This window comes from Magallana gigas, chromosome 5 (genome assembly GCF_963853765.1).
Source record: "Magallana gigas chromosome 5, xbMagGiga1.1, whole genome shotgun sequence".
Lineage (NCBI taxonomy): Eukaryota > Metazoa > Mollusca > Bivalvia > Ostreida > Ostreidae > Magallana > Magallana gigas.
In genome coordinates, this window is record NC_088857.1 from 15,888,453 (window position 1) to 15,905,867 (window position 17,415).

The 17,415-nt window shown below is 33.8% G+C and overlaps 1 protein-coding gene across 2 annotated transcripts; it reads right to left on the reverse strand.

Annotated features, from left to right (window-relative positions):
• Positions 1-3,314: 3,314 nt before the first annotated feature.
• Positions 3,315-15,583, reverse strand: LOC105338083 (myosin light chain kinase, smooth muscle). Of its 2 annotated transcripts, none has more exons than XM_034472717.2 (11): positions 15,201-15,583; positions 11,430-11,503; positions 8,320-8,413; positions 7,425-7,628; positions 6,854-6,995; positions 6,401-6,600; positions 5,899-6,051; positions 5,753-5,798; positions 5,373-5,459; positions 5,203-5,272; positions 3,315-4,693 (listed from the first exon to the last, which is right to left on the reverse strand). In XM_034472717.2, the coding sequence occupies exons 1-10, from the start codon at positions 15,242-15,244 to the stop codon at positions 5,219-5,221; spliced, it is 1,098 nt and encodes a 365-aa protein (XP_034328608.1). In that variant the 5' UTR covers positions 15,245-15,583; the 3' UTR covers positions 3,315-4,693; positions 5,203-5,218. The 2 variants fall into 2 exon arrangements, with proteins under 2 accessions (XP_034328608.1, XP_011441366.1); XM_011443064.4 differs by lacking the exon at positions 15,201-15,583 and adding an exon at positions 14,471-14,662.
• Between the last annotated feature and the right edge of the window lie 1,832 nt (positions 15,584-17,415).

Here is a 17,415-nt window from a genome sequence, read left to right on the forward strand (position 1 = left end):
AATTTACATCAGTACGTTATCTAAAAGAAACAGCCAAATCGTCCCAAAAGTGAATTTGAGTGTGACATCATCATGATTATTTCGTGCACTCCTTGATTTTCCTTAGTCGACTAATTGATGAACGGGGCGTGTTAATTGTATCTATAGAGTTATGAATTAATGATAAGTTTTCGGTAGATGTAAATATATGGTAATGAAAAAGAGATTTAATTTTTTTTCATTTAATTTAAAATTAAAACGTCATTCCTAAAATTTCCCCCTAACTATGCATGGTTGTGCAATATACAATTTTAAAATGAAAATTAAGCACCGTTGATATGGTAACAAGCAAAATAATAAGGAACATTTTTATGATTCGAGGAATTTATTTGAGTATATAAAGTAGGATTTTGATATTTTTTATGGAAATCCAAGTATTTCTTAATAATTTTACTGCAGCTTGAAATCCTGAATTTGCATGAAACAAATGCCGTTGCTATGGAGTTTTTTTAAAGTAAGAATTTATGCTTGATTCTCCATGCTACATAAAGCAACATGCAGTCCTTTTTGACAGTGTTGCATGCTTCCTCCAATGAATTATGAAAATTTAGGCAGTTTTCACAAGACCAACAGAAAAAAATGACAAAAAATTGAGAAATCCATAATGGCAACCTATCAAAATCACCTCTAGCATTTCATTTTACCCTTTTCTTGGCTTTGGTACCATAGCAACGGTTGTCAATATTCATTTAAAGCATGTAAATGTATATGTTATAGACATTGATAGGAGTGTCATGTTAAAATAGTTACCCGTTTGGGCCGATAAAGAATCGGAAAGAAAAATTTTGATAATTTCAATTGGTTTCCATGGTAACATTTTAAAAATAAGTTTAATAATAGTTATAAAGTTTATTGAATAACATGAAAATGAACAACATTTCGAATGTTTGTTTATATCTTTAAGTACCGTGGAAATAACCCCCTCCCCCTTCCCCAAACGGCAATTAATTTTTTTGTGCCTTTTTAGTTTTTTCATACCCGAGTGTATCCATTTATGAAAGAAAGTTGGTGACTATGCGTAGCCGGACCACTATATAAGTACATGTACTTGATTCTTACACAGAATTGATCTTTAAAAAGGGTCCTAGTGCCAATTCTGTGTGAACTATATGTATCACAATGGTCATAATTATGGCACCACAGCAATAATCGGACGATATTTCACAGGATTTAATCACATGACCAACCAGTTTGATAGCTAAAGACATACACTATCATGTTTTTTTTTTCAGGATCAAAATTTAAAAAATTTTTAAAAAAGAAAAAAAAATTCTATGCTCGAAATTGGTCTCGTCATTCTATTATTGGAGTATCAAAAGTAATTGAGACGACATTTTAAAATATCGAGGACATTCTTTAGTCAGATAAACATCAAATGAAGTTAAAAAACAATTGATCAAGTTAGAATGCAAGGATTTTGTAATATGGATACCCTTGTAGAGTGCTGTTCTTCCCGCTCATACGAAGTGATGATGGTACTAATGTACGTAACGCGTATTTCTGTTTCAAAATATTATCAAATACATCACAAGATACACCATTTAATGATATAACATTGCTGTGTATAATTTAGTTATAGTTCCATAACGAGCACGATTGTTATAGTATACTCAGTATGTATGAATCCTCAATTAAGCCCATCATAGTTCATGAAGTGTGGCATTCTTGTCTGAGCATTGTAGATAATTTTACTTCCTTTATATCAACCCATCGTGTTTGTAAATTTGCCAGACAAATACATTAATAGCACAATTGCTCTCGTTTTGAAAGTAAATTAGTATTTTGTTAATGACATAGATCTAAGAAAAAGATTTAGAGTGCCTCCATAGAAAAAATAGAATCAATATTTTTCGTTCGCTCTTTTAGTTCATTCCAGTTGGCCTAATGAATTTTTGTTTTCGTTCAAAATTTGCTTTAAAAGCTTTTTTTTTATTTAAAAGAAAAAGTTTCATTGAAATACATAATAATGGTCCAAACAGTGCTCTAATTACATATTTTGACAGAGTTTCATATTTTTTTTATAAAATAAAATGTATGAAAAAAATCAATGCATTTTTCTGAAAATCAAAAATTAAATATGCCTATAATAGGTAAGAACAATTTTGTTTTTTAAATAACATACACGACATTTATGATTTATATAATCATTTCAAAAGGGACGTCTTTCTGTGTGTGTTTTTTTTTAAATTATGCATGTCCATGGAATATATGTATTCCTAAAATGATGCATGCGTCTTTGAGAGAATATTCATAATTTGTCTGACCGTGGGATTCTACTGGAGAAATCGTCTTTACATGCAATCTGGGAAATCTAGGCGTTCAATCGTTCAATATCTGACACGTTATTATTCTTTCACAACACGCGAAATTGCAACCTTAATAAGTAATTGCCAATGCGAAGCTATACAAACACTCCATTGAATTAAGGAAATGAAGGGAAACTGTCGCCTGCTGTGAGAACAAATTAATCTTCTTCTCTCACAGGGAAACATTCGAACACATACTTCTTGTTGTATTTGGTCATCTTGAGAATTAATATGGATGACAGTCAAAATTATCAAAATACGATCACCCTTTGAAATTTTCTAAATTGCACAGTATTTGCTACATATGAAATAATTTCTTAAAAGTAGATACTATAAAAGGCCCATTTAAAGTTTCGAGCTCGGGATTTGCATATCAGTAACTAACGTAAACGTTAGGCCTAATGCGCTTCGCTGTTAGAAAGGGTGATATTCGATATGAAAAATGTGTGTGTGGGTGTGTGTGTGTGGGTGGGTGGGGGTGGGTGATAGATAGATAGATAGATAGTTCATCTCGAAAGAACACACGTGTACGTCACAATATGGAAGTGTACCAAACCTCCTAAACGCCAACAACCCATCGCAAGAATTTTTTTAAAAAATCTTAGAAAGGAAGGAAAGTTATTCAAAATGTAAACTTGATTTATCAAATGATTGGAATTAATTTTCATTACCTTTAATTAATAATTTCAAGCAATCAAAGTATCTTTACATATTTAATATCTAATTTCTGCCAGTTTAATTTAAGAAATGACGTCGACTTTAAAATACATTTCACATTAGATTCTTACTATAGTTGGAACTTCCTGTTTAAATCCCGTTATATCAAGCAAAGTGTTGGTATTGTATCGATTCCATTTTACCAAATCTTTTTAAAATAAGTATCCGACTTCATATACATAGTGGGTCCTTGATCTGATTAAAAGAATGAATTCAATTTACGGCATATTGTTGGCAAGAAGCAACACTGTCTGAATTATTTTACTTTATTTCATAAAACTATAATTACAATTTTGTTTCTAATAATTGTTCTACATGCAGGTATAGTCTACGTAATTCTAGAAATACATAGAACTAGTAGACTATGGTCTATTTATATCATCCAATCAACAGGCGGATTACAAGTTACGAGCTGTACATACATAACACAATAAAATCAACGATATTTTGATATTCAGCTTTTCTTGCGCGGCTAATCATATTTGTGACCAGGAGTCTAGCGCGCTAGAATATTAAGCTTTTGTCTGTTGGTCTAAAATAATAGGCCTATCCTATAATATGTCGTAAAAGAAATTTACATTTATACACAAATGGTAAGACCACATCCCTCTTTCTCTCAGATATACAGATGATACATATGCTGCTGACTGAACAAAATTAAAAGTCATTCTGGTACACAGTATAGAGAGATACACATGATTTCTAGTATGATTGTTCCACTTAACAAAATTCCTTCAATCAAAAATATTATCTTTGCCGATTTACAAAGTTCATCGTGTTTTTCATTTTGGCGTCGTGAAATTTTGGCGGATGCTTTGAAATATTGGTGCTTTTTTATTGTAAAGGGTTTAAATAATTCACCCTAAAATAACTTTGTGAAAATGAGTAAACTTATTTATAGCAGAATTTCGTGCACCCCTTGCTTTTTCACCATACCAGAATTATTCTAAACATAGTATTTTCTTCAAAGCATCAATACAAACATAATTTATTCTCTACAATCTATGCTTGCTACTGTCTACGAATTATAAATGTATTCTTGTATACTTGTTGCTGTCCTTGTATATAGTTACAAAACGTTTAGTTCATTAATCTGACAAGACATTGAACTCTACTTCATAACAGTCACTGAATAGCGGCAGAAAGTCTAGAAACATTTCTTACAAGAAAGTTATTGTTTTTACTTTGCGAATGCTTATAACGAATGATCAACAAATATAACAAAAAATCAGTTGCAGCTGTTTTCCCCAGCCTGATAAAAATAAAATTGTTATCACTAAAACGTTCACATTAGGCGAGTAGTGTTAATGTCGTCAATACTTCATACCTCCCCCGCGCCTTCCCCTCCCCAAGTCGTGTCAAGGTATCAAAATTCTCTTGACAAGCAGACATGCCAGTACAAACAAACTATATCAACCATTTAAAGGTCCAAGTTTTCATGACTGAACAACTTCATGAAATTTCACATTTGATTGAACCAAGCATAATTTGGAATCATTTCTGTAGAGGAATGCTTTTTACAAAAATAATACATGAACATTGTTGTCATGATACATTTGGTCATTCCAGAAATGACTTCTGTTATCGACGCCTTCGACCAATCAACTCACTTGGTTGTTCAATTTATACACCTGAAAAATATAAGTACAGGAGTTTTTACTAATGAAACATTTTAAGTCAAAATTTCTTTAAACTTAAAATCGATGGCACGCTGTTTGCCTAAATATATAGCTGGAACATTTTGAGTTTAAATGTATCACTGGGACGTTTTGAGTCTAAATAATATCAACTGAATGCTTTACACCTAAAAATATCGCTGGAACGCTTTGAGCCTAAATATATAGCTGGAATGCTATGAGTCTAAATTTTATATATCGCTGGAATGCTATGAGCCTAAATATATCGCTAAACGTTTTGAGCCTAAATATATTGCTGGAACGATTTTAGCCTAAATATATAGCTGGGACGCTATGAGCCTAAATATATTGCTGGAATGCATTGAGCCTTAATATATCGCTGGAATGCTTTGAGCCTAAATATATCACTGGAACGCTATGAGCTCAAATATGTAGCTGGAACGCTATGAGCCCAAATATGTTGCTAGAATTTCTGAGTCTATTGTTAGTGTTCCCCTGGTTACCTGATGTCATATTCCATTACGTCAAATTGACTCCCATTCTCTTCAATGCTAGCATAGCGTTTACTGCTTTCTAAAACGAAAACAGAAAAAGCGAAGTTAGTATGCCGAAATCGCCATAAATGCCATTTTAATGGTATCATGGATGAAATGGGTCTAAGAACCTTCATTACCTGCCACTTTCGTCTGAACACAAATTTCTTCAGCCTCTTTTTGGAAAGAGACCGTTCTGGTAGCTTTGCTTCTCTTTTCTGGGAACGCTGAAATTAGATTACTATTATAATTCAATGCTTTAACAAAGAAATCTAAATTCTTTTTTATAGTAGTTATATTAAGTTGGTAAATTGAATTGAATATTTATATTTAAAAATGTATTAATATAAATCTATCATTTGATCTAAGTAGGTTTTAAACATCGGACACCCTTAATTCAATTGCATTAGTATGGTATCTTGAAGTCTAAATCGTTGTGTTTTGATGCTGTATAGAGTGGTTTATACCCAGTACCAATTTATCGAGGAAGCTGGATTAAGATGTTCCATAGATTACTTACTCTAAGCCAGATGTGGTCCAGACACTGACGAGAGGTCATTCTCTTCCTAAAACAGATTAAAAGTATTCACATTTATGTCCCGAGCAACAAAAAGTGGATACAGCGAATTATTTGAATCTAATTATCAACAATTTATCATAAAGTACCTTGGATCTTTTACTAATAATCTTGATATAAAATCTTTCGCTTCCTTTGAAATACTCTCGAATTCTTCGGCACTGAAGTCCCATTTTGCTGACGTCACATTGACAAGGGTTTCTGCATCAGTATCACCGACAAATGGGGATAACCCTGACAATCTACAAAATATAAAAATATCTGATATTATCACTAATAAGCATATAAATATGGCATATCATTACTTACTGTTATATACTCTGTTTAATTAGAGACAGTATTGAACCAATTTTTATTCAAAACGTAAGAGATCATTGTTTTAGGAGACTTAATCTAGGTATATTCAAAGTTTCATTAGAAAATACAATATATTCTATGAGCCGATGAAAATCGTCTTTTGAAGTTCCTATTAAAAATTGAATTGAATTTCACGCGTGTAACGTTTTCTTATACAGTTTTCAGGTAAAGTTATACATAAACTTCTAGTATATTTGATATATATATGTTGGTACTTTGAAACGGAACACTTACAGCACATAACATATGACCCCTATGCTCCACATGTCCGTTGCTGGCGACGCAGGGTCAAAGTTCACGACCTCTGGTGCCATGAACTCTGGTGTACCAAACAGAATTCGGAGATCACCGGAGGGATCAAATTTCCGTGCCAAGCCGAAGTCGATGATTTTGATAATGTTGCCTTCTCGTGTTAGACACAATATATTTTCTGGCTGTAAAGAAAGAGTGGCGGTTTTATCTTTCTTTGAAGTGATATGTCAGGAAAAGAAAGTCCGATGTCCTAACGATTATCGGCGTTCTTGATGAAAATTGTCATTTGTCAGAATCTTACAATCATTCTGAGCTCTCAGACAAAAACCAGAAGTAGGATCTAACGATTACAAACTTTTTCATGTTTTGCAGCTAAGAATCACGACAACTTGAGAATGTAAATTACATATTTAATAAAAATGGAAGTGTAAATACCTTTAAATCTAAATGCAGAACCTCCCTGCAATGCATGAAAGCAATGCCTTCACAGATCTGCCTCATAAACATTATGCAGGCCTTTTCCGTCAAGATAAAATCGTCGTTGATTACACGCTCAAAGAGCTCCCCGCCTGAAATTCTGTCCAAGAAAAGAAATTCCTAATGGTTTTATTACAAAAATGTATGCATACCTTTTGCAATGTCATTCTTTTTGTAAGTTCCTTACAACTACCAGTTACCTTCACAATTCTATAAATGCAATTACTCCCCACCAGATTAAAATTGAAATAAGTCTTAATGCAATGTTTCAAATGATTATTCAAAATGAACTGCTATTGCTTTCCTTGCATATTTACCATAATGCGCTAACGCAGTAAACTGTGTTAGAACATCATGAAATATGCCAATGGAAGTAATTGAAGTTTGTGACGCTATGTTTGACAAAATAAATAATGTCCGTAATTGGCAACTGTTGCATTTTGTTGTATCTAGTGAATGAAAATTTACCGAAGATTTCCTTAAAAAAGAGGTGAAAAAAAAAGATTTCTTCAAGGTTCATATTACTCACAGTTCTGTCACTATACAGAAAGTGTCCTTTTTCTCAAAGGCGTCATACAACTGCAGAAGGCGAGGGTGCTGTAGTGTTTTCATGATATCAACCTCGTTAATGACATCATCTCTTTCTTGTAGTCCGTTTACTGCAATAAACTTTGCCGCCAGAAACCTCCCGGTTTTCTTCTCTTTACACTTTTTCACCTCTCCAAATTTCCCCCTACAGAATCAAAATTTATCAAACAAAATTAGTTTTATCAACCGACATAATATAATCGTAAATTTAAAAGTTTTAATTTAACTTTTAAAGATTAAAGTACATTGAACCTCTGTTAAAAGATTAAATTTAGTTCGTTTACTTTCAAAATTGTCAAAATCTACTGCAAAATATGTACAAAACTTCTGCTGATTAAATACCGCAGTATATTGTAAATAAATGTAGGTAGGATATTAGAACCATTTTAACAAGAGCTTGGACTTTGGGTAGTTGTGTCAAAGAGCATTGTGACGTAGACCTGTCTATTTCATTGCTGGCAACTCGGCCATGGCTTTTTGAAATCAACAAGATTTGTCTGGCTTTCGAGCTAAAACTATGCAATCGGTGTATATATCGCTTAAAACCAGCGTCATTTTAACTTGTTTTGACGCAAGAAATAGATAGTTACGTCTAAATGAAAGTCCAAGGCCTTGTTAAAATGGTTCTACTTTGTAATAGCAATTATGTTGACTGGTGAGTAGGGCTTGATTTTCTTAACAAGTTTCCTTTCAGTACTCACAAGTCATTAAAATTATGATTTGAAATTATGAAAAGAAAATATTTCCAAATATTAAGGTAATATAAAATTTAATCTTATCATTGACGATTTTTTGGGATTCAAGAGATAAGATTTATCTATTTACACTTGATTTACCTGCCCAGCAGTAAATCCGTGACGTCATATTCCTCAGTAACCCACTTTGATTTCTTGATGCAAACATTTCTATGCTCAAAGGTCATTTCATCGGCTGCAACGAACATAATTATACAAACTATTCAATGTTTTTAAAGCTTAATTATTATATGTAAAACTGCAAAATTCTCTTAAATCTATTATGTGACCGAAATCTTCGAAATAACTCGTCAAGTGCTTCACTGATTGAAATGTTATCTACTGAACAAGTTGTTAAGAAAATGTTGTACTTCAGATTTCTCTAGAAATAGTTTTTTTCTGCTCAAGACATATGAATGAGTGCTATCACGTAATCCTATACTGCAGAGTACTACATCAATTAAATAGCCACTTTTAGATCTTTTGTACCGAAAAACAGCAAAATTATCTCAAATCTTCATATTTTCAAACTCTAGAGTACTCGATGTTTTTTTTTCACAAGTTTCTCTTAAATTTTTCTTTCAGACTCGAAATTGTATTATGATATCATTACCTGTCTGTTCCCGGAGATTTAGGAAAGACCCATGTGAACTTATGCTTTTAATTAATTTAAGCTGCATATTGAAGGTGAAATATTGCTTTGATAATTTTGAGTTTTGCAGAAATGGCTCTCAACCATAACAAATATTGCAAAACACAACAAAATACACCAAAAAGCACGGGGAAAACCGAGAAAGCATATGTTGTAAAAGTGCGCCCATCTTTTGTCGGTGTCTGAATCTGTCAAAACGGATATCACATGGTGTTGATACAACTAGTGCTGATCTTGTCTAGAAAATCTTCAGATTGCAGCAGCTGCACATTTTTTAATGCAATATTATTTCGAGGCTTTGATACCAGAACCGCAACATTATTGCAAACACTTGTCGGAAAAGACGTCGGCCAACCGATTCAAAAAAAGTCCTCTAGTTGCTATATCTTCTACATTCCAAAAAATGATAATGCGGTTGATTTAATAGTTGGTTTAAATAGCGTTGGGTAAATGAATTTAATTTACATTATCATGGTGAAAGTTAGCACATCATAAAACTGATGCTAGAACGTGAATCATTCTGTAGGACTTCTTTCTCGGGTAACCGCAAAATGCCAGAGACATGTTTAAAGCATTAGGTGTTAGATAAGAAAAAAATATTTTACCCTAAATATGGATATGTTATACGAAGTATTATAATACTAGTACGTACATAATAAAGATTTGCATTTTTAAACAATTATCAGTCATCAGCTACATAAATTCATGTTTTCCCTATAATTTTATTCCCGTCAGGATATAAGATATGATTATAGCATCGACTCAATCGATCTCATTCAAATGTTGCCGATTGACTGGGTCTTAAATGATCAGGCAACGAAATTACTAAAACGTTAAGGTGAAGGTGGTTCGGAATTCAACTGCTAATAGGCAGATCTTCTAGATGACAAAACATTTGCCAGAGTACCCTTCTCTCCCACATTCCGACAACCCATTTATTTTCGATGGATCATTAAAAGTGACAAGTAAAGTGCAATTAATCGGTCTGTGGAAGTTAATAAAGAATCGTGCCAAAATACATTTGCAAGAAAAACTAACAAAACGTGACTTTTTAAAAGTGTCGATGAAAAATAGCTCTCAAAATTCGTTGAGAGCATTGAAATGATGTTGATATATTCTATTTTCGGTTTAACCTATCTTTTTAAAATCACTTTTTTATCGTCATATATCTTAAGGAAAACAATGAAAAAAGCTGAACATGTTCCCCATTCATGTATACTGATGCAATTGTTATCCAATGACATATATATATTTAAGGAAAGTGATTCAGAACATGCAGTGGGTGTTAATTGTTTGAAGGATTGGAAACGTAATTAGGATATTGGTTGCAAAGTGATTGAAAAGGAATGTAGCCCCATCCTATATTTAAGACGTCTATTGTTTTACATTCAGTTACTGGGTACATACCATATATACAAGAAGTATATTTTTAAAATCACCTCGAATCTCGATATTCCTGTCATTTATGACACTGAATTAAGACGGAAACTAAACTTAGCTTCATATTGTGTACGTGGTCGAAGCTATTAGTCCAAATGCCGTTAGTCTAGTCCTGGACTAAAATGACGCTATGTCACTGGATAAAATGCGCCACGTGATTATCGTCTAAATCTCGATGTCGAGGTGTCGTAGATGTCGAGTGGTAAAATTGGCGGACGGATTGTCTTTTTCATTACATTTCTCTCTTAATGTCGATATATTGATATACAAAAGGGCCCGATCCTATTCAAAATAATTCACTTACTATAGTTTTGTTACCGCGTGTCTAGGATATCTTTTCAGGATCTTAACGTCTATTGAAGGCTTGGTTTCGCCTCGCCTTATATATACGATAACAAACCGACAACTTTATGTTGACAGTCAGTAGCAGACCTAATAGGTAAAAATATCCTCTAAAAAAACTACTTTGATATGCTAAATGTGATTCTTTTTCATGAGTGTTTGTCATTTTTTTTGGTATAGTCTCGTTGTGTATGTCGCATGTTGAATATGGGTTGTTGTAAGTCTTGCATGTTGCAAGTCTCGTGGTGTTTGTTGTATATAGCATGTTATAGGTCTGTGTTGTATGTCGTGTTTTAAGTCGTATGATAAATAGCTCGTAGAGTATTTTGTATGTCGTGTGTTGTAGGTCTTGTGCTGTATGTCGTGTTGTCTGTCTTTTGCTGTATGCCGTGTGTAGTAGGTATCGTGATGTATGTCGTCTATTGTAAGGCTTGTGCTGTATGTCGTGTTGTAAGTTTTGTGCTGTATTTCGCATGGTATATGCCGTGTATTGTACGTCTTGTGTTGTATGCCGTGTATTATAAGTCTTGAGTTATATGCCATGTGTATTATAAGTCTTGTGTTGTATGCCATGTGTAGTAGGTCTTGTGCTGTATGCCGTGTATTGTAAGTCTTGTGCTGTATACCGTGTATTGTAAGTCTTGTGCTGTATGCCGTGTGTAATAGGTCTTGTGTTGTATGCCGTGTGTAATATGTCTTGTGTTGTATGCCGTGTTGTAAGTCTTGTGCTGTTTGTCGTATAGCGTGTGTCGTGTTTTTGGTGTAACGGTCAACTTACCTCCAGAGGGTTCACTCTCATCAACATGGACTTTACAACTTTTCTTCATTTTGGAGTTTTCTACAACCATACATCTACGAAAATACATAGAAGACAACATAATAAACATAAGATACTTACATCATTGTTAACCCATTCAGAATTTAAGCTCATTTCTTATCTTAAACACAAAAAAGAGATTTTCATATGACATTCTGAATTAGGATGAATTTAGCAGATTAGACACAGACGGTAGGACACGTGGTGAATCGTACGGGAGTTGTCGGTAAAACAGCAGCTTTGCGATAAAATCTGCGAGCAGGGTTCTTCGACAGTATCTATCTCTTCTCCGATGAAATAGCAAATAAATCAAATTCATTTTAAAGTAGGTTTTAAAGCAAATGCTTAAAATTGCTTTTTTCATTTGCAATTGCATAACTAAAAATCTAGAATAAACCACAATATTTGGGTTTTTTAACATGCAGCACCTGGTTTGAATATGCAATTACAAATGCTACGAATACTTTCGTCTTAACCAAGATTGAAAAACCAAAATTGAAAATCTTCATTTCAATCTTCATTTCTTGGTTATGATCATCACCCAACAGGTTTTTTGTGTTTTGAAGAAAATTGTTAGAAGTAAACCCAAAAATACATTATCGACACAATTCTAAAAAACAAACAAAAGTCGGCAAACGGCCACACAGAACCAAAAAAAATGGTTGTGTAATTATGTTTCATTTATTCTTCTTGTTAAAGATTTACAGTCATAAGCCAACCACACATTGGCTTCGCATGGTAGTGAGAGTTATTTAATAACGAACTGACATGTTAAGCGTATGATGTCTGCAGCTTTCAAATGTTGCTTGAAAAATTTCAAAGCAATACTAATTTGAGATTTGGCAATAAAAACCGTTAATAATGATGAAACTAAATTCGCCATTACAACAAGTTAAGTCATAAGGAAGAGATGATTATCGTCGATTGGGATTTGATATAAAGAAAATAATTCTTCGCAAACTATTTTTTTGTTGTTGAGAAAATAAGTTTGATTCTGTCAATAAAGGATTAAAATGTAGATATTTTTTACAAAAGCTTCGCTCCGCGTAAGAACTGGGCCTTTTGTACCATGTGTACCAAAAACGACGTCTGACAACGAACAGAGTTAAATGAATGGTTACGTTAAAGCCTTTTCAAATGTAGAATGGTCATGATAAACAAGCGTTCCTGTTAACTTTCAAACTTAATTGTCGAAATACTTGAACAAGAATATTGCTATTTTATTTATACAAGACAACCAGCTATTAACCTTAAGAAGACCATGATGCTGCACAGATTCCTATGCCGAGAATAGCGAGAGTGTTCCCGGCAATTAATTACTTGTAAATAAAGTGCCACATCAAAGGCATTGTTTCGTATACAAGAAAACTTAGTGCAAGAAGTTGCAAAGTATGATCGGATCTTTTGCACCAGTGTGAACCCATCAATCTTCCGATGCTCCTCAAAAACACTTTCGAGAGAATTTCATCAGGTGTGCTAGTTCCGCTGTCATTTAACTGGTTCCCATAGCGCGTTTAGCAGGTTTAGAGCTACAAACCGAGTTTCGTTTAATATCTTTCCTAATAAAAATGCCACCTTAAGGTTGAGTTAATCAAATTATTAAAAGACGAAAAACTCAGCCTGGTTATGTTTTAGATATAGGTAGACTTGAATACTAAATTGAATTCATTCTCTTCTTGTGAAGCATGTAATGAATAGGAAAAACGAAAATGGCTGAAAGATACCAAAGCAAATTGCACTGAAACCTGTAAACAACACTTATTTGGAAAACTTTGTGAAATATATTAAAATTTTATTCTAATCAAGTTGGTAATAGTAATTATAACTTTTATATTAAGAATTCTCTTTCGATCTTTAAAAATCTAGAACAAAAACTTTTCAGATCTTTTCGTTTTCGTAAAAATGATTTTCTAAATCCCTTGGACGTTAGTGAAATCTAGAACAAGAGCTAATGAAGAAGTCTTGCGTAATAAAGGAGGCGTGATGAAACAGAAGAAAATCTCTTTCAAAAACAACGATCAGCATCATATAATAGATTGATTATTATTCTACGCTCATAAAAGTGGAAGAGTTTACACTAAGATATTTATCTGGCAAGAGAAATCCCAAGATTTATTTTAACTTATGTCGAAAGTAAATGAAGAGAAAGGTCTTTGTGTTCCGGTAATTAGGCGGGGAGGGTTAAGTAGAAGTTATCTGTGTTTTGACACATAAACATTATCGGGTATTGACATCATTGCTTCGCTAGAGGCTCAGATCTCTCTCGATCTCTCTCTCTCTCTTTCTCTCTCAGCAGCCGATTTGGAAAACAGACGTCAGAAACTTGGAAAAAAAAGTATCTCTATCGCTTAATCCGCGCTATCGAACATCCGTAATGCTTCAAAAGATCTTTATTAACGTTTAATTTTGCATAAAAAAGCTCTTTTGAATTCAGATGTTCTTGTTTTATATCAAAACATGTTTACACCAGATTTACTCAAATAGATACAACCTGTAATATGCGTTTTAAATGGAGGAGATCAGAAAAATATAAGATCTGCAAAGAGGAATGGGTAATCTGCAGTTTTATGAATTTTAATGAGGTTTAGAGAGATATGGTAGTAAGTGGTTTTCTGCATTACGTGCTGTTCAGCAGATTGTGCAACTATTAAGACCAGTGTAATTCCGAAGCTCTCTAGATAACCGAATTTTTCTATGTTCATAGAAATTCATATATATTGTTTGCTTATCTCTTCCTTGGGTGTCTTCTCTTTGTTTCTCGGTGATAGAGTGATGGAACGCCTCGACTTCTGCTGGGGGAATCAGATAACATAGAAAACACACGGTCGAAACGCAATAATCAGACCATGATGCAAAGCTAAAAAGAAAATGGGCTGATCCCCTTTACTCCAACCAACATGTACTTCTCCGTTTTCCTCCTGATAAATATCGGGACTAATTATATCTACCGAATTCCAATCGTAAAAAGTGTACCACCATTTCAAATAATAATTTGAACTTACCCCAAAGAAACGTTGTTTACATTGACTACTACTGATTAATGCTAGCTCTTCTTTGATATCGCCTATCAAGGAGAAACATCTCACAGAATTTCTCTTTGTGAGCACACCGGAAATGTATGTCGGCGTTCGGAGCCAGAGTCGGTGGGAGTCTGCTTCATGTCTCTGTCTTCATTGAGGAGCTTTTCATGTCAATGTTTAATTGCTCCATTAAAATAAATACCAGTTTCTCTTTTTAAAAAAGTTATTTTGAGCTGAGACTTATGAATGACGAGACATCTTTTTTTCATCTTCTTTCAAAAGCTATGCAGAGGAATCTATGCGGTGATTGTAACCTGCAGGCAATTGCAACATGTTCTTCATTCATCGCGAGGAACATCTCGGCACACATTTTAGGAGCAAGATAAACATGCTTTAGTGTTTGCTGATAATGCATACGATATATCAAGCCGATTACACCGCAAGCAAGCATCTCGGCTGATGGCTACATAGATTCTACAACACTGCTCCGCTTTTTGTCCAAGAACTTGTTATTTCTTATTACATGAAATTTGCACGTCTAAAACATAAACTAATTTTCTTTTATTTATGCTAAGACTACATGTACATCAATTCAATGTTTGATCGGTATTTGTAAATTGGAAAAAATGGTGTTACATCACATTATGGTGCAAACAAATTGTTAGCTAATATATAACATATTTTCTATACGAACAACATATATAATACTTACTTAAGTTTATAGTAACAAACAAATTCGGCATGTATTGAACCCATTCCACTTTGCTCCAAATCATAGCAGTACTCCAGTTTTGCGCGTTTAAACTTTATCAAATATAAAATGCATTCCTTAAAAGTTTACTTCTGGTTGCCTTCTTATGTTTGATGTGGCACACTGTCTAATAGTTTCATTTCTTGCAGAATCTTCGCCTCTCACTTGTTCCTGCCCATCCTTGCACAAAGAGGAATCCAAAGCGGAAGAATAGTTGTGACGTCATCGAGATCATTCTGAAAAAAAAATCACGTGAGATTTATCTCGGTTCGGATTGTCTAAATTGGCAGTATATGTATTAAAATACCAGTTTTACTAAAGTTTAACAAAGTTAAAACATGTCTAACGGTCTGCTTGAGGGAACTTTTGATTTGGAGCCATGCTGTTTAGTTGGAAGTGCAGATTACTTAAAATTTCACGTGTTATTTTCGAAGTGTCAGATCCACTGACAGATTGTAAACTGCAACACGTGGTTTGACATGGTTCATTTGATACGAGTGCTTGTTTACAACAAAGTTAAGGTCAAACATCGGCGATCAGGCATCTGGTTCTATTGTTTCAGCGAAATTACACCGTCATCACAAGAGTTCTCTGTAATAATAATGAACATCAGCCACCAATGCCGAATATTTATGTTATGTTGCACTTCTTTCGTATGCAAACACTCACAAATCAGCATAATGTCATACCTTACAGCGTTTCGAGTCTCTGACAAAACTTCGCCTCCAATTACTGTCAAGACTAATTAGTTGCAAAACGGCAAACTAGGTAAGTAGGTGAATCTTGCAAGCCAAACATATTATTCTCTCTCTTTCTCTCTCTCTCTCTCTCTCTCTCTCTCTCTCTCTCTCTCTCTCTCTCTCTCTCTCTCCTCCCCTCCTCCTCCTCTCTTCCATTTTGTCCCTGTTTATAACAACAGGATCTATTAAATATTTGGACCCATTTAAATAGACTTTAAACATGCACATACTAATTTTTATTTATCAGATTCCGAATTCAGTCTAACTGTAATTAATGCATTGGATATTATGGTATAAAATACATAATTAAATAGTAATTGTATCATCCACCGAGCGAAGTTCACACCAAACTAAACTGATATAATGTCAAAAGTCTACAAGGTTTTAAACTGATTTTCCTTTTAAAAAATAAGAATGAAGAAAATGTGAGTGGGAGAGGGTAGTATAGGACGACCGATATTAGATGCCAAATTTATTTTTAAATACAATGCAGAATAAGCTTTTTAAGAACAAAAGGGAGATCCGATGTTTTCATCACTCTAAGGATAAGATCTATTTGCTTTCCAATATAGAAGATCGTCATTTATTAACTGAAAATGCAAAAATAAGACGAAAAGCTTAACTTCTGTACTGATTTGTGTTAGAAAACGATGGTTGGTCAAGAACATGTGATATCAGTCTGACCCTCTCCTTCCCATTAAATGTTCATTATTTGGGTACTCTTGCATTGAATTGTGTTCAGAAATGAAAAAAATCGCTTACTAGTGTCACATATGCTATGAAGTCAAATAACAAATTCATCTGTTTCTTTGAAAACAAAATAAAATGCCGTTACAAATGTATTTTGCTATTCAAAACGTTAAAAATATAAACAAAAGCATGTGTTATTGCATACGATTGTCGTGTTAGTTTAACGACAGACGAAGACAATCAATAGAGCTGATAGATTTATATATAGTTCTGGTAAGGTAACCCAACACCCGACCTCGATTCAAAATATGTTTAAATCTACTGTACCGCTTTATCAATATTTACCTGTCCCCAATCAGGAAGAAATATCAAAAACCAAAATACCAAGAAAGAATATCTTGAAAGAAGGAACAAAACTTAAGGCGTCAGTGGATCACCTCTTTGAGGGGATATTCAGTGGTTGAAATGGCTTTGGTGCTGGGACAGAATCGTGTTGGGATAGCCAGGAGCGATAACCCCACGACAGTTCCAAATCATCCAGTGGCGAGGTTGATGTTCTATTTTGACTGCATTTGCACCGTTCTTCAAATTACGGACGAGTATGCTGCTCGACTGCGCGACTACATGAATTTCTATCTGTTGACCGAATCAGAGATGGACAAATTACTGTACTTTTGCTGGCTGTTTTCTCCTGATGAACTGATCAACAAATGCATATTTCTAAATGACGACCTTTGTGGAGAATA